We start from the raw sequence: 26,419 nt of genomic DNA, 5'->3' as shown, positions 1-26,419 counted from the left end.
TCTTCATCATGTTTATACGAGATTGACTCATGAATAGGATTAATCCAAAACACTTCTGTCTCAGGATCCACCCACACTGTCTTCATTTTGACCAAATCTTTTTTTCGCTATGGGTACCAAAGTCAAAAATGTTAATTCAAGCAGTGAATTCCACTGCGACTTGGTACATTTGTGTGTCATTAGAGATCATGATGTGTACCATAGAAAATGATACCGCAAGTGTTAAACTCAAGGCCAGGCGACGGGATGTTGCCCGCCACATCATTGGCCTGCCCGCATAAAAAAAAAAAAAAATCATGTGCATTGCTAAAATCTGTTACAAAACTTCAGATTATCTTCACTTTTGATAAAGTGAAGCATTTTTGTTCCCAAACCACTTTTTTTAAATCAGTTGCACAGTTGAACAAATTTGTTGACTTCCTATTTAAAAACTAGTTGGCCATCTTTTTTTGGTATATATTTTAGTATTAATATGAGATGATTAATACTTTCTTACTTAATTACTTTCTTATAATGTCCCTTTAAGGGAAACCATAACTACAGTGTGGCCTGCTACCAAAACAACATTGACACGACCGATTATACAAATACCTCACCATTCGCAGGGGATGGGGACTGGGCCCCACTGTGAATAGCAAAAATCTAGGTATATGTTTTCAGAGTTGTGGAGTTTGCATGTCCCCCCCGTGCCTGCGAGGGTTTTCTCCGGGCACTCCAGTTTCCTCCCACACCCCTAAAAACATGCATTGATTGAATACTCTAAAGTGCCGGATGTGTGAATGTGAGTGCAAATGATTGTGTATATGTGCCCTGCGATTGGCTGGCGACCAGTTCAGGGTGTATCCTGCTTCTCGCCAAAGATAGCTGGAATGAACTCCAGTACATCTGTAGCCCCTGTGAGGATAAGGGGAACTTGGGATGAATGACTTAATGAATGTGAATCAGAGGATGCCACTGTACATAAATTATTTACTAAAAACTATTCATCTTTATTCCTCGATCTATGCTGATGACTTATAGTGACAGGCAGTTGCTCTTTTGTGAGATGGCAGAATCAATTAAACTGTGTATCAACCTTTTGCCATTCAAGCAACATACTCGTAGCTTTGTAATCAAATCACAGGCCCATAAATCACACTAAATAAGTCAATTTGTAAATAAATTGAGATGTGATCAGCATTATTCCAGTGTACGTAGAATTTTGTGACACTATTGTCGGTTGATGCCCCATGAGATCTTTTTCTGACGTAGAAAATGTACAAGGGATGAATAAAGGTTGGAAAACGCTGCACTAAGTAATGTGTAAAACCACACTTTTTGTGTTCTGATACCTGGGCATGCCTATGAACACAACCTGCATTATGGTGTCCCCCCTGTGTGTAGTATTTTGTATTAACAAACCTTGGTAACGGGGTTTATGGGCGTGCGTCCAGAACCAGTATGAAGCCTCTGGCGCTCCTCGAATCGACCTGGAGACCTCTCCCTGCGAACTTCCATCACACGCCCCGGAGAACGATCCATTCGGGGGTCCGCCATGGCTCTGGCTGGAGAGCGCTCTAATCGAGGGTCAGCCATGACTCTGCCAGGAGATGCGACATTTCGATTCTGCAAGTCTCCGAGCATTCTGCTCGGAGACTTCTCTCTCTCCAGAGGTCGGCTGGGGGACTTATCACGCCGAAACTCGGTGCGGGCCTCTCGGTAGCGGTGGGGTGTGCCAGGCTCTCCATGTACATTGGGGTTGCCTGCCAGCCTTTTGGAGATGTGCTCGTTGTAGGAAGGAGGCCCACGTTTGTTAGGGCTATCAGGGAGGGAGGTAACAAAAGGAAAATAGGTCCTGGGTGATGTGTCATGACCACCAATTCCATCAAGTACTTATTGTTGGTTAAGTGAGGTATTGAATGTTCATGTTTTACAGTGCCGTTAAAAATTATTTGCTCTCTAGTCAAATATTTCACACTGTAATGGTCTGGGACTACTTTCTCCTTCAGGACCTGGAGCACTTGCTGTTATTTAATGGAAACATTAATTCTACTCCAACCCTAACCCACAAAATCCTGAAAGAGAATGTTCAGACATCAGTTCGTGACCTCAACCTTAAGCAAACGTGTTCTGAACCAGTATATGATCCAAAACACCAGCATGTCAACTTCTGAAAGACTTAATTAAAAAAAAAAAATTCTGGACTTGAATCAGAGTGAAATGCAATAGCATGATCTTAAAATTGAAAAATTTATTACAAATAATTAATAAAAAATTCTATTCATGCTCATATACCCTCCATTGGTGCTGTATTAAAACCATTTTGAGTGGGCCAAACTAGCTCCACACTCATGTGACTTCATTTCAATTGTTGCTGCCTCGGATGGCCCAATCCAGCTGTTAGGATTCTGGACCAATTACTATACTAGAAGAGGGCAAGTGTTTTTTTACGGCACTGCAATTGTCGAAAGTTGTAAAGGGCATCTGAATGTAAGGTTGCTACACATTATAGATTTCAAAATTCGGGTTTGGAAAAACGCATATTTTCCAAACCCTAATTTCCATACCTCATGGTAAGAAAAAAAAAAATTCTCAATTATTCTGATTCTTGATTGTTTGACAATGTTGACAAAAAACCATAGGGATGATGATACAAATAGTTTTTAATTATTACACATATATTGGGTATATTAATAGTTGACAGTTAATGCAAGGTCTGGCAACTCTGTACTCTCTGTTGGTCATCGTTGCCTGAACCGTGGTGTAAAAATTATTAAATTATTATTAAAAATGTCAGCGTTGAGGTGTTCAGTTTGTATTTGGCAATTTTTGTGCCAAAAAGGCGGTCACGTCCAAAAAGTTTGAAAAACACTGCATTATGCTAATGTAAAAAATTGTATTGGTCGCATTATTTTTTTTATATATCTCAATTTGCACAGAGATTATATCCACTGTATAAGTGATCAGATAACTACAGAGCCCCTAAAGGGACATTGGAAAAAAAACAACTAACTGGTTTCTCATTCTAATGAGAAACTTTCTCAGTGTAATGAGTAACTAGTTCATTGCTTGAGTGCATGTATAAAAGACCCTTATTCCTTATTCAAGAAGCTACCGCTAGCAGGTAAATAAGCTACGACTACCTGAACACAGGAAGCTCCCACTAGCAGGTAAATAAACTTCGACCCATAAGTAGCCGTTTTTCGACACTCTCATTGTAATGAGTAACTCACTGTAACTCATAAGTTACTCATTACAATGAGAAACCAGTTAGTCCCCCCAACCCCCCCACCCCCCAATCTCCCTTTAGGGGCTCCACAGATACTGTAAATGGATGAAGATCCCAAGCCACAATGAAGCAATGGCAAAAGTCCCGTCCCCCAACTACACTGTCTGAAACACAATCATGGAGAAACACTCACATCTTCAACTGGTGTGACCACCTTTCTATCATGTCAAAAAAGTAAGGAGATACACAGAGTATCGTCTGATCCACAGATTAACATCAGATAACGTTAGGTTTTAGTAAATAGCACACAAGAGTCGAAGCTGTTTTTGAACAGACTCTTCCATGATTACAATGGTGACAAAAGCCAGACACACCCAGCTCTATATGGGGTGAGGTATACAGTCGCTCAACAAGTTAAATAGGATTAATTTCAGCAATACAGGAAATAAAATGTGTGTTTTGGACTATAATCTCTGATCCGAAGGCTATTTTGACCAAATCATGTCACATACACGTTACCAAAACTCTTGGGAATGGTTTGAAATTTGGGGGGAAAAACAAACATCTCCTTTAAAGTCAGCAACTGCATTTGGGCGAAGTAATGTAGTCTGAAGAAACAGTGATTAGTAGAAATAAACATAAAATGAAAAAATAAAATTCTGTGGATTGCATGTTTGGCACTGCAGGACACAGGTTGCTAAATTGATTAAATATTGGAAAACTGAGTGGAAAATGTAAATGTAAATTGATTCATGTAGAAAAATACAAATGGCTTTGTGGCAGAGCAGGTCAGGGCAGATTTAAAAAGCCCATTTCCAATCTCAGCAATATTTTCTGTGATAAATCCATCAATAGCAAACAACCATCCATCCATCCATCCATCCATCCATCCATCCATCCATCCATCCATCCATCCATCCATCCATCGTGTTCAGTCACAGGGAAATGAATCTTATCCAAGCTGACTGCGGGAAAAAGGCTGACTACACACTGGCATGAACTGGTTGCCAGTCAACTGCAGGGCACACAGCAACAGACAACCATTCACACTCCCATGCATTTTTCCACTCAATGAGCGGGACTCAATCCCATGCTGGTTGAAAGTCAACCGTGTGGACCACTCAACTATTACACTCGTCAAACGTAAGAATCACATTTTAACAAAACACTCAAATGACATAAAATCACAGATTTTGCCTTTATTCATTTAACTACTTTCAACATTTACATTATATGAATGCTTCCTCCTGCAAAAAAGGAAAATGTATGTGTCACTGAAATCACCAACTATGCATGCCAACTTGTGCACTGCAGTGCTAACTACCAGTGTCATTATGTTTTCCCACTCTCAACATTGTGGCAGACCAAACCTCAGCAACAATAAGTGAATTTCAGATGCTCACACACAAAGCAAGAGATTAATTGGTGGTAACTTTTACTTTCATGTCCCCATTCATGATTTATCCGAGTTTTTTTCTTTCAGCATAATTAACAATTAAATTATAGGGGTTGCTATTTCAGAGTTGACTCATTTACTGTACCGGCCCCAAATTAAGTGTAGTTATTTCTTTTTGTTTAATTAAAGATGTGCCAATTGTAGCTTCAGTCTGCAGTAGCTCAATCAATATCCAAAACTGCCTATTTTTGTCTTGGTATTGGTGTTTCTTAAGAATACCTTAGATGTTTTTTGCTTCTTATTTTACCTTCTACCAATAATATCATCAGACTTTGCCATACAGACTTTGCATCAGCTGGAAAGAAACAACATGCTGAAGGAGAAAAACATGTACAGTCTATATACTAAGTGAAATGAAATGGTCCTCACCTGCGTCCTGAACCACAATGCTGCAGGTCTTCCCCACCATCATGGTTCTGAATCAAGTTGCCTTTACAGCAAATTACCCGCAGTTTGTTCTGATATGATGAGGCCAAATAAATGGCCCCGGAAGAAATGGCTGGGCCAAGGTAGCGTGGGTTTGGAATGTCTAGATGAGCGTATGAGTGGGACCTGAAAGGAGCAGAGGAGCTCAGAACACCAGTCTTGGTAGAAATGGGATTTTAGAAAAAAATACACTCACTATGGTCAGATTTACAGTCAGTAAACCTCAATACAGCAATAAATTAGCTTACTGTGTAGTTGTGTTAGCTATCAATCCATTTTCTAAACTGCTTGTCCACACAAGTGTGCCTGAGCCCATCCTAGTTGACTTTGGGTGACAGAGGTAGGGTAAACACACACGGACTGCTCATCAGTCAATGGAATGGTATATAAATATATAGGTATATATATATATATATATACTATAGACAATCATTCACAGAGTACACCTATGGCCAATATAGACTTTTTCATGAAACTAACATGTATGGTGTTACATGTATGCACCCTCTCAACACTATGGGTGTCTCCTGTTTGTCATTATTTGAAAGGTAAATAAAGATCCCATTAGGGCCTGCTAAAGGATATTAAAATAAGCTTACCCTAATGCAGAATGTCCCTGAATCTCAATGACATCCAGAGAGTTGAAGTAGGTCACAAACAAGTATGGCTCTCGATAGGCTGAAAGGTCAAACTCTCATTTAATATCATGACGTAATGATCAGAAGGCAGGAAATAAAATTCAATACAATCTAATGAAGATTCATACTGACCAAATGAGAGGGGGAGGCGGCTCCACTTGATATCATCGGTTCTACTCCTGCGTCCATATGCGTCCACAAAAACGCCAAACTCTGCAATAAAATAATTTTTTATCAGCAAGTCCCACCCCCAAAAACAACACTTCTTTTAATATTGTGGTGACACTCTAAAAGTCAACAGTTTTATATGAGAGGAATTTACAGATTTGCTCAACTGTGCACTTTTTGGCATTGTGGCACGTTCACTGACAGAAAAGAACATCTCACCATGGAAACAGAGGAGGTATTCCTCCTTCTGAGGAGCTGTCGTAACCTGAATGATGGAAATGGGGAAGCTGTGGGAAGATGCGGCGAACACAGCAGAGGCTAACGTCACATCATCTTTATCCAGGAACTCTGCAGGCATAGACTTGTATTAGTTTAACACCTCAGTCAGGTTTAAGTGAACACACAATGAATGGTTTTGATTTACTATCAAGAGCACTCGAATGTGGTGGATAGTGAGTGGCGGATGACAAACCTTCCAGCACATACTGCTTCATTTCAATTTCATAAAATTTGTTGGTGCCAATGATTATACTATAGCCAGTGAAGTGGATACAACTGCAGGGCTCCGAGGTCTCAATTTCCTGTAAATCAAGTAAAATGAACAATATAACCGACTTCATTCCCTGAATAAAAAAAATAGACTCTCCTGTAAGCAACCTTACCTTTCTGATACAGAATTTATTGAGGCTTTCATTGAGTCGAAGGATTGTAATCTTATTGGGCATGGCAGCACAGATACAGATGCCATTGTCAATCTGTGAAGAAATTAAAAAATAAATAAATAAATAAATAAATAAAAAAAATCTCAGCTCAGCTCATTACTTCATCTTTAATGTGGAAACTGATGACTTAACTTCATATGATGACAAGATTCTAACTGACCTTTCCAGAGGAGAAGAGGTGGCACCCCTTCACTGTTTCGAAGATGAAGGGGTTGAGGTCAGGTGGAGCTGGGAGATGGGACTGTGACAAAGACTGTTTCACTTTCTTGATCTCCACCAAACAGAGAGCCCGATCCTCTCCTGAAAGACAATTCAATACAAACATATTACTTGTATACGAAAAACACGCGAAAGATTTTATACTTCAAGGGAAAAATTAACACCAAAAAAGCATATGCAAAAATAATGAAAACCTAAATGACTTGGTAATAAACATTAATAAAAAAAAAGTCATCGGGAGAATACGAGTTCCTGAAAAGCTCCATTAACTAACCAGTGATCATCAACAGCTTGTCAAGCTCCCTCAGGACCTGAATCTGGAATACTGAGGTAAGGCCTGGAATGTGGGTTAAGGAGTTCTTTATGACGTTCAGCGCATACAAGCCCTCCTCAGAGCCAACCAGCACAATCTAAGGCAAATGACAGGGACAGTCATTGATGTGAAACCAGCAGGCAGAGGGTGCAGCTGCCAAATGGTAAGCTTATACTTAATGTTTATGGCAGAACCTGGTCAGTGAGAGGCAGAGTGCAGTTGATGTCCAAGCGGTCGTCACCCTCCAGCTTCAGCAAGGAGTTGCCCAGAAGTTTCTGTAAGGACGCCAAAAAGCAAGATGTGAAGAGGGAAAGTGAGGTAGGTAATCAGCACCACAAGGTGTTCAGCACAAGTCACAGACAACTCTCTAATGCCTCATCTTTCAACTTAAAATATACATGAAACTCCACTTAATGTTGCTTGAGTACATGCAGTCACAAATAAGAATATCGCCTTATAAAACAGATATGTCATCATTGACATTAATATTTCTCCTATATTATTGTACTTTATGCAAAAAAAAAAATTAATCAGATTGTTAGTGTCTTTCCATTTTTCAGGAGTTCAATTATTCATTATCCTGTTAATATACTGTATATATTATTCTGGCATTTAGAAAATAGAATCAATTTGCAAAATCCTAATGGACCGAAAAGAACAAAAGTTTTGTTTGATTTCAGTTTTATGATGTAATACTTCTGGGTACAAAGTTCCCAATATCTACTGGAGCAAGCTTTAGAGAGAAAAAAAAACAACGTTATTCTTCACACAGACATACATTTATTTGGCTATAGAAAATTTAAAAAAAATCTATTCAGTGTGCACTTGTTTAAAAATGCTGTTTGTAGTTTAAACAAACTACTTTCCACCAGCACACAAAAACTCTATTCACAAGAGATTATTCCAGATGTGATTGTGGATATTATCCAAATTTGATTTAACTCTGCATCTGAAAGTAACCCCGAGATTTAAAATGTTACATTATAGATGGCTATGATGTCTAAAACTTCAAAGGAATACATTTCATTTCACCAGAATTTAAATTACATTATTAATAGGCAAATAAGTATTATGAATAATCTAAATGAATTATTTAAGGTATTGTAAATGTAATCAATTATGTCTGTTGTTACATTTGTTCTAAATATCACAAAGAAATTGTGATTCACATGGTTATCTTATGTATTAGTATAACTTAATTTATCAATATATATTATGCTTTCTCGTGGCTCTTCACTGAACTGGAGGATCAAAAATTTGCAAGAATTACAAAAGAAATGTGTCACACCTTTGTTAATTTGACAACATGATTATGAAGGCAAGCTTTGCTATTATCAGTGACTCGGTGTCTTAATTTTTTAATCTTTTGTTTCTAAAGTACAAAATAGTTGAAAAGAGTGTGTAACTGCCTGTGTCCTTAGTTTCACTAAAAGCCCCAAGCACCGCATGGCTCTTGCAGAAGCATGCATAGCACAGCATGCTGTGGGCCAACAATACAGACTACAATTCAGAGCCATGCATTCTGCAAAGTAGAGGCGGGACCAAACCATTGCTTTGCAAATCACAAGTAATTCTCAAGTCAAGTCCAAGTGAAGTCTCAAATCGAGACATGGAAGTTCTGAGTAAAGTTGAAAGTCCTACACTTTCGAGTCCTTTTAATCATTACAGTGCGCCCTTGCCCATTGCAGTTCACCTTTTGCGGCCCCGCATATTTTTTTGGATTTTGGGAAAGTTCTTTTTTTTTTTAAATTTACCATATTTTCTCAATCGTAAAGGTCTCAAATTCTCTTCTAAATAGACGCCGCTCACGAAGTGGCACTATGAAGGTCGTTAGTGCCACACCAACATGCCGCAAAGCATGTAAAGGCGCTGAAAGGTCATTTTTTTGTCAATTATTTTGTGAGTCATTGTTTTGTTTTATGATTTGATTATACTATGATCCTTGCTGTGGTGTGGTAATTTTAGTTTTGATGTGACATTCCGAGTGTGCACAACATCGTCAGTAATGTCCTGCCTGCACAGGCAATGTAAGCTTCTTCTGCTTATATATGTGAAATACAATTGTTCCTGACTGGCAAGTGAGTGCCATCATATGCTAGCTTGCATACACGCTAAAACATGTGTTGGAATATATGCTGACAGTATAACCAGTGTGTATTAATATTGCATCCATAAAACTAATTTTACAAGGTAATTGAACCTTTATAAGAAAACTATGGGGTTGATCAAAGTTTTTTACACCTTCAAAACTCGATAGACTGTAATGAACATGAAGCTCAGACAGCCCACAGCCAGCCCACCATGTAACTATTTGCGTGGTTGCTCACAAAGCTAACTGCTAATGCTAAGAAAAAAAAACAGCATAACGCCATTCAATTTCTACAATACCCCCCACCACCACCCTCAGTAACTAATCCCCAGTAACTAATTCCCATATTACTGCGTTCAGTGTCGTGGTTTCTGTGTAAACAGTGGTTATTGGATTAATTTAGCAGTCACATTTATTGTTGATTTATGATTATTGATTATGATTTACTTTTTTTTTAATGGAACCATTATTTTAGGTAGTGTGTAACAGAATGAGATATTGGTCAATTCCTTTACCAGAGATTGCCAAACAGGGCATGAATTGTCAAAAGACAATAGAAATCGTGCACATGACGTCACCACTGCGACGCCATAGACCTATTGTGCTGTTGGTAGTCACAATAGACGAGACAGTTCTTCAAATAGATCAGGATATCCCGAACGAAACACACACGCCTATGTACCGATCATTTCATTTCTGGTAGGAATTATTCTTCTCAATCTCAAATTATCAAGAAGAATTTATAATGCTCATTTGACTCATTTGAGAACAATGCGTATTTAAAAAACAATAATAAACTGTCTGTCACAGAGAGGTTTACGAAGTTAAGCATGTGGCAGCAATACACTTCCGTGTACAGAGGCGACATTTTTTTTCCCCAATCATAGTTAATGAACGCGAGTTTGTGTAAATCCAGGGGTCATTTACTTAAATATTGGCATTTGTATTTAAAAAAAATCAAAGTGGGTCTATCACTATGTGGAATTTATTCATGATTGAGAACAGATCCAGCAACGAAGTATTTGTATGCGTCCAGATTTTTCTACGCTTTCGAACTTTCTGTGTAAATCTTGAGGACTTACTCACCAGATACATGTGTATATCGAGTTGTCCATGAAAAGCGGAAGTGGATTAACAGTCCACTTTCTTATCAGCGAAAACATCGACTTTGGCATTAAATATGCATCCTCTATGCCAAGTGTCTCTAATTTTTCCACGTACCTTCGTTTATTATCACCTTCTAAATTTTCAACGGTAGCGGATAAAACTCTGGGTGTCGTGCTATAAGACATTTTCGTTCTGTCTCAATGGAATTAACTTTCAGCAATGCTTTGTTTGACTGGCCATATGGCGACGTAAACAAAAATCATGTGATTTTATGACGTAGGTGCACTATTTCTATATGTCCCAGCTACACATTATCAATAGTGGTGTTGGACAATGTGATGTAACAACTATTCATTATGAACATTAGCATTATGTTGCCTCTAGACTCTCAGCCAATTTTATCGAGCTGATTGGAATCGGACAAATATTGGCATTTTAGGCTTTGATGTCATAATTTGATGATCTGATTGATGATGTCATTGATCGGCTCTGCAAAAGACATTCACTCCGCATCACCATCGTGTACAGTATATCTGAACCCAAAAGATAGTTTTTTTATGTAGTCCAAATTATGTAGTTTTTTTCGTATCTTTTGACGTCGTACTGTATGTAGCTGATGGCCAATTAATTTATAAAAAAAAAAAAAAAAAAAAAGGCATTGCCACGGGACAGATAACATGTCTGAGACAGACAACACGTAATCCCCGCATTGTACAAGACAAGATTAATGAGCTGTCCAGAGTCGTGATTTCCAACATTTATGGAGCCAAGGCACATATTTCGCAATTACAAATCTCACTGCAAACCAGTAAACAAAAATGTCACAAAAAGTAGATACGTTTATTAGTTTATGTACTCTACCGCCATCGAAGAGAAGAAGTTCTGTCTGTTACTATGCCTCACTGGCATATATAGATGAACAAAGATGTTATTTTTTGTAAAATTATTTTTTGATCAATTAAGTACAAAAGCATATACAGTAAATAATCAGGCCATTAAAATAGACATATTGCTCCATCTTGTGATTGGATCAGTGATTGGTTATGATTTTTTTTATAACTCGCTGATCGGCCCCAAAAATCCTGATTGTGTAAAGCTTAGTTTGTCACATCTCATCTTTTCCTTTAGTTAAACAGTAAGTTGCACATATAACTTTTGAAAGAGAAAGATGCAAAGTGGTGGTTTCGCAAAGTGCTTTGGTCAAAGTTGTAAGTCCTTTCAAGTCAATAGGTTCAAGTCCTGGTGCAGTCACGAGCAATTGCCGTTCAAGTCCAAGTCGAGTAAAGGTGATTCTGAGTTGCAACTCTTTTAGCATATTGTCAATTTGAGTCTAAAATCATCCAATTCCTGACTTGAGTCAAAGTCATGTGAATCGTTACTCAAAACAGCGACTATGGAACGAACCATTTAACCTGGTTCTGTTATCTTGCACACAGCTGTGTACTATGCATGGATCGGTACAGCAACTACATGCTCAGCCAGTTGGTCAGTGAAGCCCAAGCATTCGTGCAGCTTCTTACTGTACCTGAACCAGGGGTGATAGGTTCTTCTGTCTTTTAGAAACACCTGTCTATAATGTTCCACACAACCGCATTGAACGTGGATACACACACAAAGCAAATAATCATGTCAATGAGGACAAGGAGAAGACACAAATAGAAGACGTGGTTGGTGATAACGTGTAGAGGGAGAGACAGAGAGAAAGAGAGAGAGAGAGAGAGAGAGAGAGAGAGAGAGGAGGGAAGAGGAGAAAAAGAAATGAAGGCACTGGCTCTTGTTGGAGGCATTGCTTACAATTGACAAACTACAAGAAACAGTACGCATTTATTTGAAAAATTCCGCAGAAATACGTTTTAGCACTTACAGCTTCTGAATCCCCTCTGTCTTTAGGTCCACGGCTACCAGCCACCACAGACTCCAGTACAGCCACCCAGCGCTGTTTGTCTGGGAAACTGGGAGCCATGAAGTAGACGGACTGGCCAGGCCAACAAGTGGTGTGGGGGTGTGACTCCAGCTTCAGAATGTAAGGAATGTCTGGACACAAACACCCGCAAAAGTTACACTTCAATATTTTAGAACGATGGGTATTCTTAAAAATGGTCAGAGCGCAGTAGCAGTCGCTGGCAATGGACCACTACCTGACTTTGCAGTGTTGATTAGCTCAGAGGCTCCAACAGCTCCATGAACAGTTACCTCTCCATCAGGTAGACAAAGCTCAAACTCCTCTTCCGCATTTATACAGTCTAAAACAAACAGGTCAAATTAGTTTTGTATTCGATACTGATTAATCTCTATTGTCTCTTTATATCAATAGAAAAAAAAGGCAACCTTCTCTGGGCTCTGTATCGTAGATTGATATTTTTGTTCCATCAAGAACCACATACTTCGTCTCCCAACCCTGCTGACCACGCTTGCCATTTCTTGGTGAAACACAAAACGATAACAATAACTTTAGAATAATAACAATAATAATAAAAAAACAAGCAATATAATAAACATAATAAATATATAGCATGGTATATACTTGTACATGGGCCGGTATGTCAGGAAGAGTGAAAAATTGACCTTGGCTGCTTCATCCATCCCTCCAAGCGAACATGCCCGCTGGCTTCCTTGACTTGTAGTCCAGGAGAACTTGCCTTCTCTCGGCATAGAGCTTCAGAGAAGTGGGTAGCATATTCAGCTGGCAGACCACAAGTGGCTGGAAGACATGGTGAGCATTTCGGATGGCAGAGGGTGTGGCACTCTGTGGGAAGACACCCCCCGTCCCCCAAAAAGTCAGAATTTTCTTTCAGGGAAATTCATGAAATAATGTTGAATGTTGTTTGAAATATTTTTAAAACATCAAAAACAAAATTTCACGTTTTCAGGCTGTTGTTAAACCTGCGGTAAAAAATGGGCATAGTGATTTCCTATTCACCCATTAATTTTTTATACTGCTTGTCCTCAGAGTTAGAAGTAAGCTGGAGCCTATCCTGCCTATCGATGGGCAAAAGCCGGGATACACTTCACCCAATCACAGGGCAGATATCGACAAACAACCATTCACGTGCATTCCTACCTGGACACAATTTCGAGTTTTCAATGAACCAAACATGTATGTTTCATGGTTGTTCCTCAGTAGGTAGAGCAGGTTGTTCAGTGACTGAAGTGTAAGTGTTTTAAATCCCGGCTCCGGCTGTCGGTGTATCAGATTGCCCTTGGGCAAGACAATGAACCCTAATTTCCTCCCTCTGGGCCTGACAGCATGATAGTAATTGCCCTATTGGTGTATGAATGTGTGTGTGAGTGGGTGAATATGAGGCTTTTTAAAGCACTTTGGGCACTCTGATGCAGTAGATAAAGCACTATATAAGTGTAGTCAATTTACATTTTTACTTGTACATTTTTGGAATGTGGGAGGAAGTATGCCTACCCAGAGAAAACCCACAAAGGCAGCACAGGAGGATTCAGAATATGAACTCACAACTTAACTATGAGGCGGACTTGCTAACCACTACAAAATGCTGTTCGCTAGTCAAATCAAGCTGAATTAAAATAAAATGAAGTAGTACTAATTTAGGGCAATATGTTACCATGTGTTCAAGTCAGAAAAAGCGTTCAGCGCTGGGCTTTTCTTGATGTGCCCATTCTCCCATCCACCTAATTTTGTCCATTATGTATATTCCTGCCACTTAAGCACTCTGGGTGGAGCAACCTGAGCAATTTGAATATGGGTGTTCTCTGTCAAATCAGGCCTCGCGCACATCCACTCAAAGACTGATTTTTAAAATTGTTTTTAATGCGCACTTGCAAGGCTGCTTTAAGTCTAGCCATCCGTGAAGGTAAAAGAATCTATTGCACATTTTTATTTAGTTTACTGCTCTTACAGCATCGGTGACACTGGCACTCGGTTATAGGCATACTATTACTTATGAATGGAGCGGTGGGCACATCATCAGCTGTGCAATGATCAACTCCTGTGTCTGTTTCACATTTATAGTGTAAAATATTTTCCAAATGGATTTTTATCACATTTATATGTCTCAGGAAACCGCCACTCTCTTGAAATACAATCAGCCTACGGCTTCAAAGAGTCATGTCTCATTGCTTGGTGTGCACAAATGACCCACATGCGCACGGTAGGTGTGTCAGAACTCATTATGCAAGAATTGGCATTACTTGAAATGCCCAAATGAGGCACGTAAAAGATTTCTGCACGAACAGTATAATATGGCCTTAAATAACTGTGTTGTATCAAGACTATGATAAGACAAACAATGCCTTGTCCAGGTTACTCCTTACAAGAGGTAATGTAATGCCCGCAGATATAAAGTTGCGGGTGTGATTAGGGATGGAATCTCAAGACCTTGAAATAACTTACTGAGTTCTTATACCTGAGTATGTAGTTGTTACCTAATACCATAATCATAATTTATTGACACTGCACAGACTAAGACTGACATTTATAAGAGGTCAATAGACATTCCATTTCAAAACTAAATATAGACTGTTCGCATTTAGATATATGGACAAACTAGTGTAACTTTAGAACTTAGATCACGTCAAATTAAATCACAATCTCATACTTTTTATAGTTAGATACTGAAACATTACCTGTGTTATATCCCAGAAATGTTTTCAGTGTAACTGAATTTCCTCTGACATGGCTCATGATGTTGATGAGTTTCGACATAAATGCGCTCGCAGTACGTGAAGAAGCTCGGAACATGTGCTTTTGCCATAACTTCCCAACATGCACAGTACGGTTAACTTGCATTTCCTGTTTCCGGGTGAATACCGATTGTTGAGGAGCTGGCTTGTTTTGTTACCAACTGTTAGAGTTATCGTTAATATATTTATTATGGACTTGCAACAAAGCCAAAGTATCATCCTTGCTTCGAAGAGTCTTGTTCACAGGACGCGCTCCTACACACAGATGCAACAGTATCTTCCTACAAGTGGCCAATTACAACTCCATCATAACCAAAGAAAGTGCCACATCATCACCTTTCACGTCCTCCTGATCAGAAGAAAGACGACTTCTTGTCCGTTATTTCTGCAACTATTCCACCACGTTAGGTGATAAACCTAACATTTTCTTGGTCCTTCGAGCCGGATTCCAAGGTACCTGAGGATCGATCCCAGCTTCAGAATTGATTTCCAGGAAGACCGTGGCCACGGCAACACAGACCCATTAAGGGACTAGTCCTCAAACTCTCTAACTGGGATCTGAGGGTTGACGGAAATCCAACTGACAAGACGACGTATTGGTAAGAACAATTGTCTTATGAAGTATAAAAGGAATGATTGTCGACGGGAAATCTGCACGAAGGTGCGTCGCAGTCTACACGAAGGTAACGTGTAGGAAGTACAGTTAAATTCCGCATAACGAGGGCAGACTCGTCTGTACATTAAAAGGTAAACGAGGGCGGACCCGTGTGCACTTAGTGTAAATTCCGTGGACCGTAACGAGGGCAGACTCGTCTGTATAGATAACAGTTAAATCCGTGTAACGAGGCCTGACTCGTGTACGTACTTAAATTCCGTGGAAAATAAAATACAGTCTGTATGAAATTACATCTAATAAAACTGCAGTATAAACCGTGTGTGATTGTGTATACGAGTGTTTGAGAGACAGGATAGGAAGTGACGACTTGTTTGGAAGGAAAGGCAAGATTCCTCTGCCCTTCTGGGTAGAAGCCTGAGGAATATCAAGCAAGAGTATTTAACAATCACCCTGTCTAATACAAAAACGCCAACCGTAGTACACACTAGGTCTTGTGTGTTGGCTCCAAATTTGCAAAATGGGGAAAAATATTAGTAAACAAAAGGAAAGGGACAACTTAACTTGCAAAGATTGAAAATTTATCAAAGCACAAAGCCCAGATAATCTAAAATATTGACATAAATAGATAAATACAATTCCGCTGGCGATCTTAATTTGCAAAATATAATGCAGCTGAAAAATGACAGATTGTAGAAATAAAGGTGACCTTACTAAAATGACCTAAGATGGGTATGACGATACCTAATGGTGATTACAAGAGAGGAAGGAGGCAGTAAAAGGAAAGAACAAGATAATGAATAGAGAAAACCAACCACAGCCCCTTCCCTGACTTACACCACCACACAGAATGACTTGATCAGACAGAACTGACTTGAAATAGTCGTAAAGACTGGGAGGACTACTATCTCTCATGCAGACTCCTGCACAAATGACCAACTTATCACCAAGTTAGGCGACTTATGACCAAGGATCCGAATAATCAACCCCGACACACAAAATGGCGCCGACCTGACTATTTAGTGTAGAGGACATGGACTACGGTGATGTTAAGGGTTAAAAGACACAAATTACAGCTGGGTTAACAAACATTACATTGGCCTGACTACTGACACATAGGAGGAGCATCTTAATCATGCCCTCCATGTGGAGAACATTCTGAAAAATAAAAAGAAACGGACAAGCTACAACTTTTATGGGAAAGACACTGCTACAGCAAGCAGAACATTTCCCAACAGAACAACAGGATAAGATAAATGAAGACTTTCTTAAAGTAACAATGTGGTACAAAAAAAAACCCTCCAGGCCCAGATTTTCATTATGAAAACAAACTCAACAAATACACTCCAGAAAAAAATAAGAGAAAAAAAATAAATGAATAACAGTTGATTATCTGCACAAAGATAATTGAATGACAGACGCTTAATGTTGCCACATGTGTCACTGTTTAAACCATATGGCACACACTCGGACTGGTTGGGAGGTTTCGTCAAAAGAGACCAAACAGCAACTAATTGGAAACTGGACGAGGAAAATTTGAAAAGTACAGGTTAGTGCAGGCCGTCACCTTCATCAAAAGTGACACAGTATCGACTCATACCTCTTAACAGAGGAAGAGGGAACATTTTTAAAAGAAGTCCCAGAATCCATATGGTCAATAGGACTATCAGATGTGGGAGCCATTAGGGGAGCACAACCTGTACAAATTAGACCAAAAACAGATGAGACAATATCCAACCAGATGCATTAGATGGCATAAAGCCAGTTATTGAGTCATTAGTTACTGCAGGGGTAATAATTGAATGTCCAGACTCTCCCTGCAACACAAAAAAAAAAAGGCAACCCCATCAGGAGGTTGGAGAACGGTTCAAGACCTCCAAGCAGTAAATGCTGCTGTTAACACAGCGAGTACCTTGTCTCCCAGACAAACAAAAACATTGCTGAATTAATTAACTCCAGATGCAAAGGTTTTTACAGTAGTGGATTTAGTTGCAGTTGCATTTGCAATTGAAGGTAAAAATACATATTTACCAGGATATCTCAAGAGTACTGTGAAAGGTCAACAATTTATTCACAAGTTATGGCTAGTATGTCCACATTTGAACTATCAAGTTGCGATCAAATTGTACTTTATGTAGATAATGTTTTGCTTGCATCACCCCACAAGGAAACTTTCAAAGTGATACAATAGCATTGTTAAAAGATTTAGCACAGGAGGGACACAAGGTTAGCAAGAACAAGTTAACAACAAGATAAGGGCTTTGGACACAACCTTAGCGCAGCAAGAACAATTTTAGATAGAAAAAAAAAGTTGTACTTAATGTACCAAAACCACAAACAAACTATGCAGCAATAACTGCGCCTTTGTCCAAATTAATGTATGAGGAAGACCTCAAAATGACATAATTGTTAAAATGGACAGAAGAATCAGAAAAAGCTTTCTGTGAGATAAAGAAGGAACTAGTGTCAGATTATAGCAAATCCTTTAAAAGTTTATGCAGACACTAGATTTTAAAGGTTATTTCATGACCTCAGTTTTAGTGCATCATAGAGACTCAGCGGAGCATGTGCATTACCCCAGGATGTAAGAGCAGTTATTGTGACATCTATTGCTGTAGAAACAAGTTCAGCCATAGTTTTGTTCCAGCCTCTGATTCGAAAGGAGTACCACATGCAGTCACTGCACTGCGTACTGAGACAAAAAAAGCGACGTCGAACCCAGCAACAATTTTTACCAGGTCATGAGAAAGTCATGAGGATGGTGCAAAACATGATTGTCAAGTTAGCAGAAATATGAGCCAAAAGTAGAAGTGGCCTGAGAGATCAGCTTTTAGAAAGAAGAGACGTGCTATTTGTAGATGGGTCATCTATGAAAATGCATGGTATAGACAGCCAATATGCATTTGGAACAGTACGTTTTTGCGCAGCACGGAAAAAAAAAATAGGGGGATGAATTCATCCACAGCCGAAGTAACACATGCTTGTTAGTTAATTTAATTATTGCAATGCAAATGCCAAAAAACTGTTACTCTATGCAAATGCCTCACACATACATCAAAGATATGATTCAATTAGGAAATGCTTTTGCTGATAAAATACTAAAGGAAGCTAGTTTGAGAAAAAAAGATAAATGACAAAATTTAGATAAAAGACACATTAAGAAGATATGCGCAATATTGTAAAAAGACATCTATGTGTGACCAAACAACAAACTTATCCTACAAATAAGCAGCCATTTTGAGCTATGATTTTGTCACATATCTCAAACAGGAAGGATATGAGTCTATACAATCAACATTATACAATTTATGGCTTCAATTTTTGTTAAAGGACATGTTTGACATGTGCAAGACATAATCCACAAGGTAATTTGAGCCAATGTAGAGGACGGTTCCTTACACCACAATATCTGTTTAAAAACTATCCATATGAGTCTATTGAATTAAAAGTGAAGAAAAAAATTTCTCTATTTCTATTTCTCCACCAAATTTCACGCACATGATTTTTCATGCTTGACTGTGCAGATTTGCGAGTGCGTTGACGCTCAGGTGCATTCTCACCCATCAAATCACAGAGATTGTCGTAATATTGATAAGACTGGACAATGAATACCTCTCTGAAATACCATCCGCTAGTCTCTGAACAGAGTAAACAGAGAACACAAACCTAGACAAGTGGCAGCCTGGCGACCAAAATGGACAGTGTCCAGGCAGACGGCACATTTGGCAGCCCTCATGTTGAGACCCACAGTGAAGCGATGGGGAATATTATGGTGCATTCTCTCCTTCACACGACGGCCAAACTCTGCAATGAAAAAAAAATGGGGTAAAGAGCTGTGGGCAAAAACAAAGATTTTGTTGTTATTTTGAAGGGAAAAACATTTCATGAAAAAAACAGTATTTCCCATATGTAGCATGGGGTGGCACCCAGCTGTAAAGCGTTGGCCTCACAGTTCTGAGGTCCAGGGTTCAATCCCGGCCCGGCCTGTGGGGAGTTTGCATGTTCTCCCTCTGCCTGCATGGGCTTTCTCCGGGCACTCCGGTTTCCTCCCAGATCCCCAAAACATGCATTAACTGGAGGCTCTAAATTGTTCCAAAGTGTGATTGTGAGTGCAACTGTTGTCTGTCTCCATGTGCCCTGCGATTGGCTGGCAACCAGTTCAGGGTGTACCCCACCTCCTGCCCGATGACAGCTGAGATATGCTCCAGCACTCCCACAACCTTCATGAGGAGAAGCGGCTCACAAAATGGATGGATGGATATTATATGGTAAAAACGGTGAAATAAAAATGATTGATTTTTGTTTAAATACTCCTGTGTTTAGGTTTGGCACTGATTTAGTTATGGCACTGGTGAAAATAACACTATGCATGTTAATCAGAATGGAATGCATAAAGAATGAAGTATGGCAGTACAAAACAAATGAATATAAGCATACAAACAACATACAAGAAACATTACAGAAGCACCACTGGCATTTGAGAAGATGTAAGATCAATGAATGGGTGAGTTGCTCACTTACTTTCAAAGGTGACCCTCCTCTTTTCTGCAAGGAAAAAGAGGAAAGAGACAGAAAGGAGATAGCAGTCTAACAATAGGTAGGTGAAAGTGAAACAGACATATGGTTTGAGGCCTAAATCACAAAAAAGGAATGAACTTGTCATTTATCAAAGAGTATCTGATGGGATCAGAGCCAATGTCACCTTGGTCTGCCCAGTTTTCCTCAAATAGCTTTAATAGGATTCTTCAGAATTCATTAGGAAACTTTATCATTGGGTATAATTCATATTGCTTTGATGAGATACATTTTCATTGTGCTTCTTCAATAATGGACAGTCTGCATTAAAACTACTAAAATTTCCGGCCAATAAGCCGCAACTTTTTTGACACGCTTTCAACCCCGCGGCTTATGCGGTGATGCGGATAATTTGTGCATTTTTTCTAACGGCCGCAAGGGACCACCTGAGTGGAAAAGGTAAGGGTGAGACCAGTGGAATATATGTGTCGAAGAAGTGACTTTTACCGGTATGTCTTTATTTTAACCGGACCTGTTAGCGCTGTGCTAGCGTGTTGCTGCTGTGTTACTGTCACGTCTCATTGATTTTACCAGTACGTTTTTTTTTTTTAAAACGGTCCTGTTAGCATTGCGCTAATGTTAGCGTGTTTCTGCTGTGTTATTGCCGCGTCTCAGTGATTTAGGGATTTTTTTTTTTAACCGGCTCTGTTAGTGCTGTGAGACCGTGTTGCTACCAGGGGTGTTTTTTTTTTTTTTTTTAACTGATGTTTTTTTTTTTAACTAGCACTGTTTTTGGTACCGTGTTGCTGCTATGTTAAACTAAAATAAGGTATTAAAACTTTGAAAACTCTGTGTACCATCTTTCTTTGGAAACATCTTGTGTTTCAATGTGGGCACTTGCGGCTTTTACAAAGGTGCGGCTTGTGTCTGTACCAAATGGTATTTCCTTTACAAATGTATGGGTGAGGTTTATAATCCGGACGGACGGAAATTACGGTAGTTTCATCAGATTAAGCCATTATACATTCCCTTGTGAGACAGTGCCAGGCAGGATTAAAACATTGGCTGGATAAAGGCACAGTGACTCAAACCTGAAAGACATCTTTATTCCTCCTTTAGTCCCTGCTCCTGATTTGGTGAGTGGTTTCAGATTTACAAGTTTCCGAGCACAGCTATCCACGTTAATTTAGGGTATAATCCTGCCTTACAAAGGCTGACAGACAAAAACAAACAAACACACGCCACACCACATGGGCAAAATAGGCAAACAACGGCCCTTTTTTCTTGACGTGATAGTACATACACATGTGATTGAGATTGAAGATTTATGTGACAAAGATTATGTGTGTGTCACCTTCAGGTGTGGAAGTCTCCTTGGAGCGAGTTGAGGGGTTAAGCAGCCCACAAGGGTTGGGTTGATGTTCTGGGGACTTTACAATGGCCGACATGAGAATTTGATGGCGAGCCTGGGCTGGTGTGGAAGTAGTCATGTGATCCTGTGCTTTGAAATGAGCGGCTGTATATTCAGAAAAATTAGTGTACATAGTCAGTGACACCATGGGGATATAAAGAACAAGAAAATAAGACACTATACACTTCAGTCCAGGGATGCATTTACAACATCGCCAAATCTTTTTCCCCCTCACAGAACAATTTCGAGCTGGCTAAAGGCCTCATTTACTTGAGATGAATTAAATGGCGTAGAAAAGTTCTAGTATGAATAATGTGTTTGATCAAGATTAATCCAAAATGAGAAAGTACATGTATGCTTAAAGGCAGTGACAACTCCTGTACTTAGTCACGACGTACCCTCTTCCCTTAGGGATCGTAGCTCTAATCTCATTTTCTGTAGCGCCTCTTCCAGCTCTCCACACCTTGAGCGCTCCTTCTCCAAAGCAAGCTTCATGTCACTGTACTGCAAGGGAACTGCTGGCTGGGTATGAGGAGTCAATGCTCCATTAGTTGTTGTGCCTACATCTTCACGGCGTCGCCCAAAAATACCCTGTTCACACAGAGAACATGGAGAGAGGATGTTACTTATATCATTAGATTACCATATAACTATACTGTAGACCAGGGGTGCCCACACTTTTCAAGCAGCCAGGCTCTCGCAAGCTACTGTACCAATGGGGTTCAGGACAGGATGAGACAAGATGGATGATAGGCTGTCACCCCCCCCCACCCCCCAACCCTTTTTTTTGGGCATGCTGAAACGCAATTGACAAAAAAAAAAATTCTCGCCGATAAGACTGGTGGATCACGCTGGTCCACTTTGTTCCCCCCTAAAAGTGAATTCTTGAGTGTAGAAGAATTGATGTGGACCTTAGACACTAGACCAGAAATTTCCAAATGGCCGAGTTGTAGCAGTGAAAAAATGAGGACTTCTTTTAGATGTAATAGCAGGGTAATAGACAGGTAGTTTTGTCTACATAGTACATAAATACAGTATATGGACGCTCAAATTATTTTAACAAAAACCCTAAAACTCTGACGTAAACAATAACTATTAGGAGCTATGGTCATGACTAGCCTTCTTTTTCTTGGTGGGTTGGTCCATTTTAGCTTGAAGGAAGTCAATGAGTTTGGTCTGCTGCGAGATGGTCCCCTCCATCTTTACCTTCTCATGGGAATATACAGCCTGAAAAATAAATAATCTTAAAATCCTTCAAGGACATCACTTGAAGACTTTTCTTTATTCATCTCTACATTTCATCTCCTACAAACCATTGGAATTTTCAAAATTAGTCATAATTGTTCAAATACAGCATCTCATTCAATAGGCAAGGCATTGCACTGAGCACCTGTATATTCTCTAACTGGTACTCCAAATCAGTCCTCTCAGTCTTCAGCATATCAGTCTGGTCCAGCGCATCCTGTAAGCCCTGGGTGAGACGGAAAATGTGGCTTTTTTGGAGATCCATCTGCTGTTGGAGCTTTCCTTGCTGTGAAAACACCAGTAGATAGATAAATGACTGAAACAACTTAGAGCTTCCACAGCAACAGAGGAATCACATTTTTATTTTTCATTCAGGAAAATGATCAAGGCATTAAATATTCAATGGAACAATGAAGACACACCATCCAGTGGAGAAAATATGGCACAACAGTGACATTAAAAAGAACGACATGTCCCTCAAAAAGAGATGAACAGACAAAAAAAAAACTGGTTAGTGAGGCTGCCAAAATGCCAACAGCAACAATAAAGGCACTGCAGGATATTCAAGTAAGTACAAACCCAATTCCAATGATGTTGTGTTAAACTAATAAAAAAGAGAATAGAATGATTTGCAAATCATGTTTGGCTAGTATTTAATTGAATACACAACAAAGAAAAGATATTTAATGTTCAAATTGATAAACTTTGTTTTTAGCAACTAATCATTAGTTATTACTATTATGATTATCCATCCAGATACAATATGTGCTCTAAATTTTAAGTAAATTACATATTTTTGTGGAAAATGACTCAATCTAATTGACTTTGTACCTCTTCCATCAGCCTCTGTTTCAACTCCCTCTCAGTCTCCAATTTCTGCTGCAAGCTGCGAGCGTTCATCTCCAGCATGGCGTGCTTCTTCTCCAGATCATTGAGCTGCACAAACAAGAGAATGCACCTTTTCTCAACATTGGCCAAATTATGCAGCAACAAGGCCAAAACTGAAGCTAGTTTAATCTTGGATCTGAAATATAAGATGAGTTCTGACAACTCACAGTATCAGACAGACTTTCAGCTTTGAGTCTCTGCTCCTTCAAGGCCTGCTGCAGGGCCAATATCTCAGCTTTGTGCTCTTTGACCGCTAGTTCTACTGCCTGGCGAGACTCTGTGCTGCGCTGGTCTGCGCGTAACCTATGAAAACAACAGTATGAAATGTTAAAAACGTTTTGTTGTGAACTGAAATCAAACAGAGATGCTAACCATTCATCACAATGTAAATGCAATGAAGAGTACTGCAACATTACCTGTTTTGCTTTTCATTATCTAGCAGTCTCTGCAGTTCCCTAGTGCGTCTCTCAGCCTGGCTTTTTTCATCTTCTAGGGCCCCTCTCCAAGCCTCCCACTGCCTCTCCTTCTCTAGCAGCTCATCATTCAGGGATTCAAGCTCCACAACCTGCTCCTCCAGCATGCTACATGTAGTCTTCAGTGTCTCAATGTTCTAGGAAGGTTAATAAAATGCCAATTTGAGGAAACTGTCTTTCACATCTTTTTGAAGTACTTGTTGTTGGCTGGCAAACATTTCAGGGGACAGGAGAGTCTCAACTCTAATTTCTTTTAAATAGTTGAACTAATAGATAAGCTTTACACTGAAGCTTTCAGGTGAAAAAATACCGGGAAAATAATCTACAATATTATCTGAAATCAATAACTGTGTTCTGTCAAACATTAGGCAACATTACTTGTTTTTGATTGTTGAGATGCATCTCACGGTCTGCCACCTCTCTCCTGAGTCGGTCCACCTCCTGGCTCAGCTGCAGTTGGTCCTCCCTCTCATCTGATGCTTCGTCCAGTTGTTTGGAAAGGTAGAAGTTCTGGCGATTTAACTCAGCATTTTCCTGACTGAGCTGGGTAAGTTGCTCCTCGAGGTCAGTGATGACCTAAAACAACACAAATCTAGATGAGTCTGCAGTGCTTGTGGAACAGATAACGGAGTGACAATCCCACTGCATCCAGTGAAGTTGCACAGTGGCATATATGATTTAGCGTGATGATTTGTAAATATGGATTTGAATTATCCATCTATCTACTTTCTATCCTGCTTGTCCTCAATTTATTTGTGGGTGAGCTGGTGGCCTATTCCAGCTTTATTTGGACGAGAGGCAGGGAGAACTAACCATTTACACTCACATTCACATCTATGGACAATTTAAGAGTCTTTAATAAAACTAACATGCATGTTAGCAGAGAAAGCCCTTGCATGCACACAGAGAACATGCAAACCCCACATAGGAAGGCTTGTCTCAAGATTCCAACACTCAACCTCAGAATTGTGAGGCAGAAGTGCTAACCACTCTTCTGCCTATTGAAATTTTATGAAAAATATTAAATGCATTTCATTTCCCCATTATATCAATCAGCACTTACAGAACAGCTCTCTCTGAGGGCATCAAACTTCTGTTGAATTTCATCTCTGTGATTCTGTGAGAAAAAGGAAATGAGAAAAATTTGAAATGAGGAAAAACATGTAATGTTGCTATCAAAGGGCATTAGTTGACATTTATGTTGAGCATATAATGAATGCTGCTGCTGCTGCTTTTTATGCTAGATTTGAGACTAAAAATAATAGTTTCTTTATTCATTGCCTGATTTTATGTGTACAGTGAGCAATTTGTTCATGCATGCTTGTCATCTACCCTCAAAGCAGTGATCTCCTCCTCAGCCTCAGCAGTGGTCTCCTCTAACTCAGTCTTGGCTTGCTGCAGCTGGCTCTCCAAAGCGAGACGAGCTGCTTGCAGGCTACTTATCTGGGACTCACGCTCCTGCAGGGAGAGGGTCAACTCAGACACCTGTCTCTTGATTTCCAGCTTTTCCTCTTCATGCTCTAAGCCCATCTGGAAAGGCAGGAGAACAAGGGTAAATATGTGTTTATAGAGTCATGATAAAAGGCTTATATTTGCATATAACTGTAATCATTTGCTGTAAACTGTACAAAATACCCAATGCTAGATTTTGGAAAACTCCATTGCAGCGGAGAACCACAAGCAATGTACATTTTTGGGAGGAAAACTAAATTTTTATTTTATTACTATTCATTTTGGGTTAATACGGTAAAATACAGTATAATGTGTCCTTATATTTTCTGATATACTGTAAATTACCAAAACACACAACCTGAGATTTCAAGTGAAAGTAATGAAATTAAATGAAACTTGCGTCACAACAGTTAAACATGCAGTATGTACTTGTACTTTAGGTAGGATATTGAAAGAGAAAACTTCAGTCTTCAGTTCACAACAGACCACAGCAAATCAAAAATAGTTCTAGTATTCATACAATCTATATATTAAATAATTCTAGTATTCCTCAAACATTGCAATCTATGTGAAAGTGGCAGTTGTATTTTGGTGGCTCATTGAGATGTTTTTCCCAAATTCTAATCTAATATTTAGCTGAACTCAAATTCTAAAAATAATACCATTTTAGCAAGATCTTTCACTGCAGTCCTGTATAAATTCAACACCACCACAAATAAATTACATCATTCAACAAAATTAGGACTAAGAATTTAAATCTCTTTAACATATTGTGCTTGTACATTATAATCCACAGGAAGAGAACATTTTATTTAAGGCTGCC

At 39.3% G+C, this 26,419-nt stretch overlaps 1 protein-coding gene across 4 annotated transcripts in view; it reads right to left on the bottom strand.

Moving 5' to 3' along the window:
* Positions 1-26,419, bottom strand: part of cita (citron rho-interacting serine/threonine kinase a) — a 56,128-nt gene that overhangs the window by 2,447 nt on the left and 27,262 nt on the right. For 2 of the 4 annotated variants that reach the window (XM_061832969.1, XM_061832971.1), the window contains exons 23-48: positions 25,477-25,674; positions 25,208-25,261; positions 24,523-24,720; positions 24,088-24,281; positions 23,839-23,974; positions 23,615-23,719; positions 22,929-23,069; positions 22,658-22,765; positions 21,937-22,129; positions 21,482-21,643; positions 20,134-20,157; positions 19,279-19,416; positions 12,912-13,092; positions 12,675-12,766; positions 12,485-12,589; positions 12,211-12,380; positions 7,345-7,425; positions 7,112-7,247; positions 6,779-6,918; positions 6,559-6,651; positions 6,369-6,477; positions 6,116-6,244; positions 5,861-5,941; positions 5,690-5,768; positions 5,034-5,216; positions 1,402-1,798 (exon numbers count right to left, since the gene is read on the bottom strand). In XM_061832969.1, coding sequence (XP_061688953.1) covers positions 1,402-1,798; positions 5,034-5,216; positions 5,690-5,768; positions 5,861-5,941; positions 6,116-6,244; positions 6,369-6,477; positions 6,559-6,651; positions 6,779-6,918; positions 7,112-7,247; positions 7,345-7,425; positions 12,211-12,380; positions 12,485-12,589; positions 12,675-12,766; positions 12,912-13,092; positions 19,279-19,416; positions 20,134-20,157; positions 21,482-21,643; positions 21,937-22,129; positions 22,658-22,765; positions 22,929-23,069; positions 23,615-23,719; positions 23,839-23,974; positions 24,088-24,281; positions 24,523-24,720; positions 25,208-25,261; positions 25,477-25,674 — 3,627 coding nt within the window. The remainder of the gene's footprint in view (positions 1-1,401; positions 1,799-5,033; positions 5,217-5,689; positions 5,769-5,860; positions 5,942-6,115; positions 6,245-6,368; positions 6,478-6,558; positions 6,652-6,778; positions 6,919-7,111; positions 7,248-7,344; positions 7,426-12,210; positions 12,381-12,484; positions 12,590-12,674; positions 12,767-12,911; positions 13,093-19,278; positions 19,417-20,133; positions 20,158-21,481; positions 21,644-21,936; positions 22,130-22,657; positions 22,766-22,928; positions 23,070-23,614; positions 23,720-23,838; positions 23,975-24,087; positions 24,282-24,522; positions 24,721-25,207; positions 25,262-25,476; positions 25,675-26,419) is intronic. The other 2 variants (XM_061832972.1, XM_061832973.1) reach the window with 1 other exon arrangement.

The sequence above is a fragment of the Syngnathoides biaculeatus genome, chromosome 10 (assembly GCF_019802595.1).
Source record: "Syngnathoides biaculeatus isolate LvHL_M chromosome 10, ASM1980259v1, whole genome shotgun sequence".
In the NCBI taxonomy this organism is placed as follows: Eukaryota; Metazoa; Chordata; class Actinopteri; order Syngnathiformes; family Syngnathidae; genus Syngnathoides; species Syngnathoides biaculeatus.
Note: the sequence above shows the minus strand (reverse complement) of the source record. Positions and strands in the feature narration are given on the sequence as shown.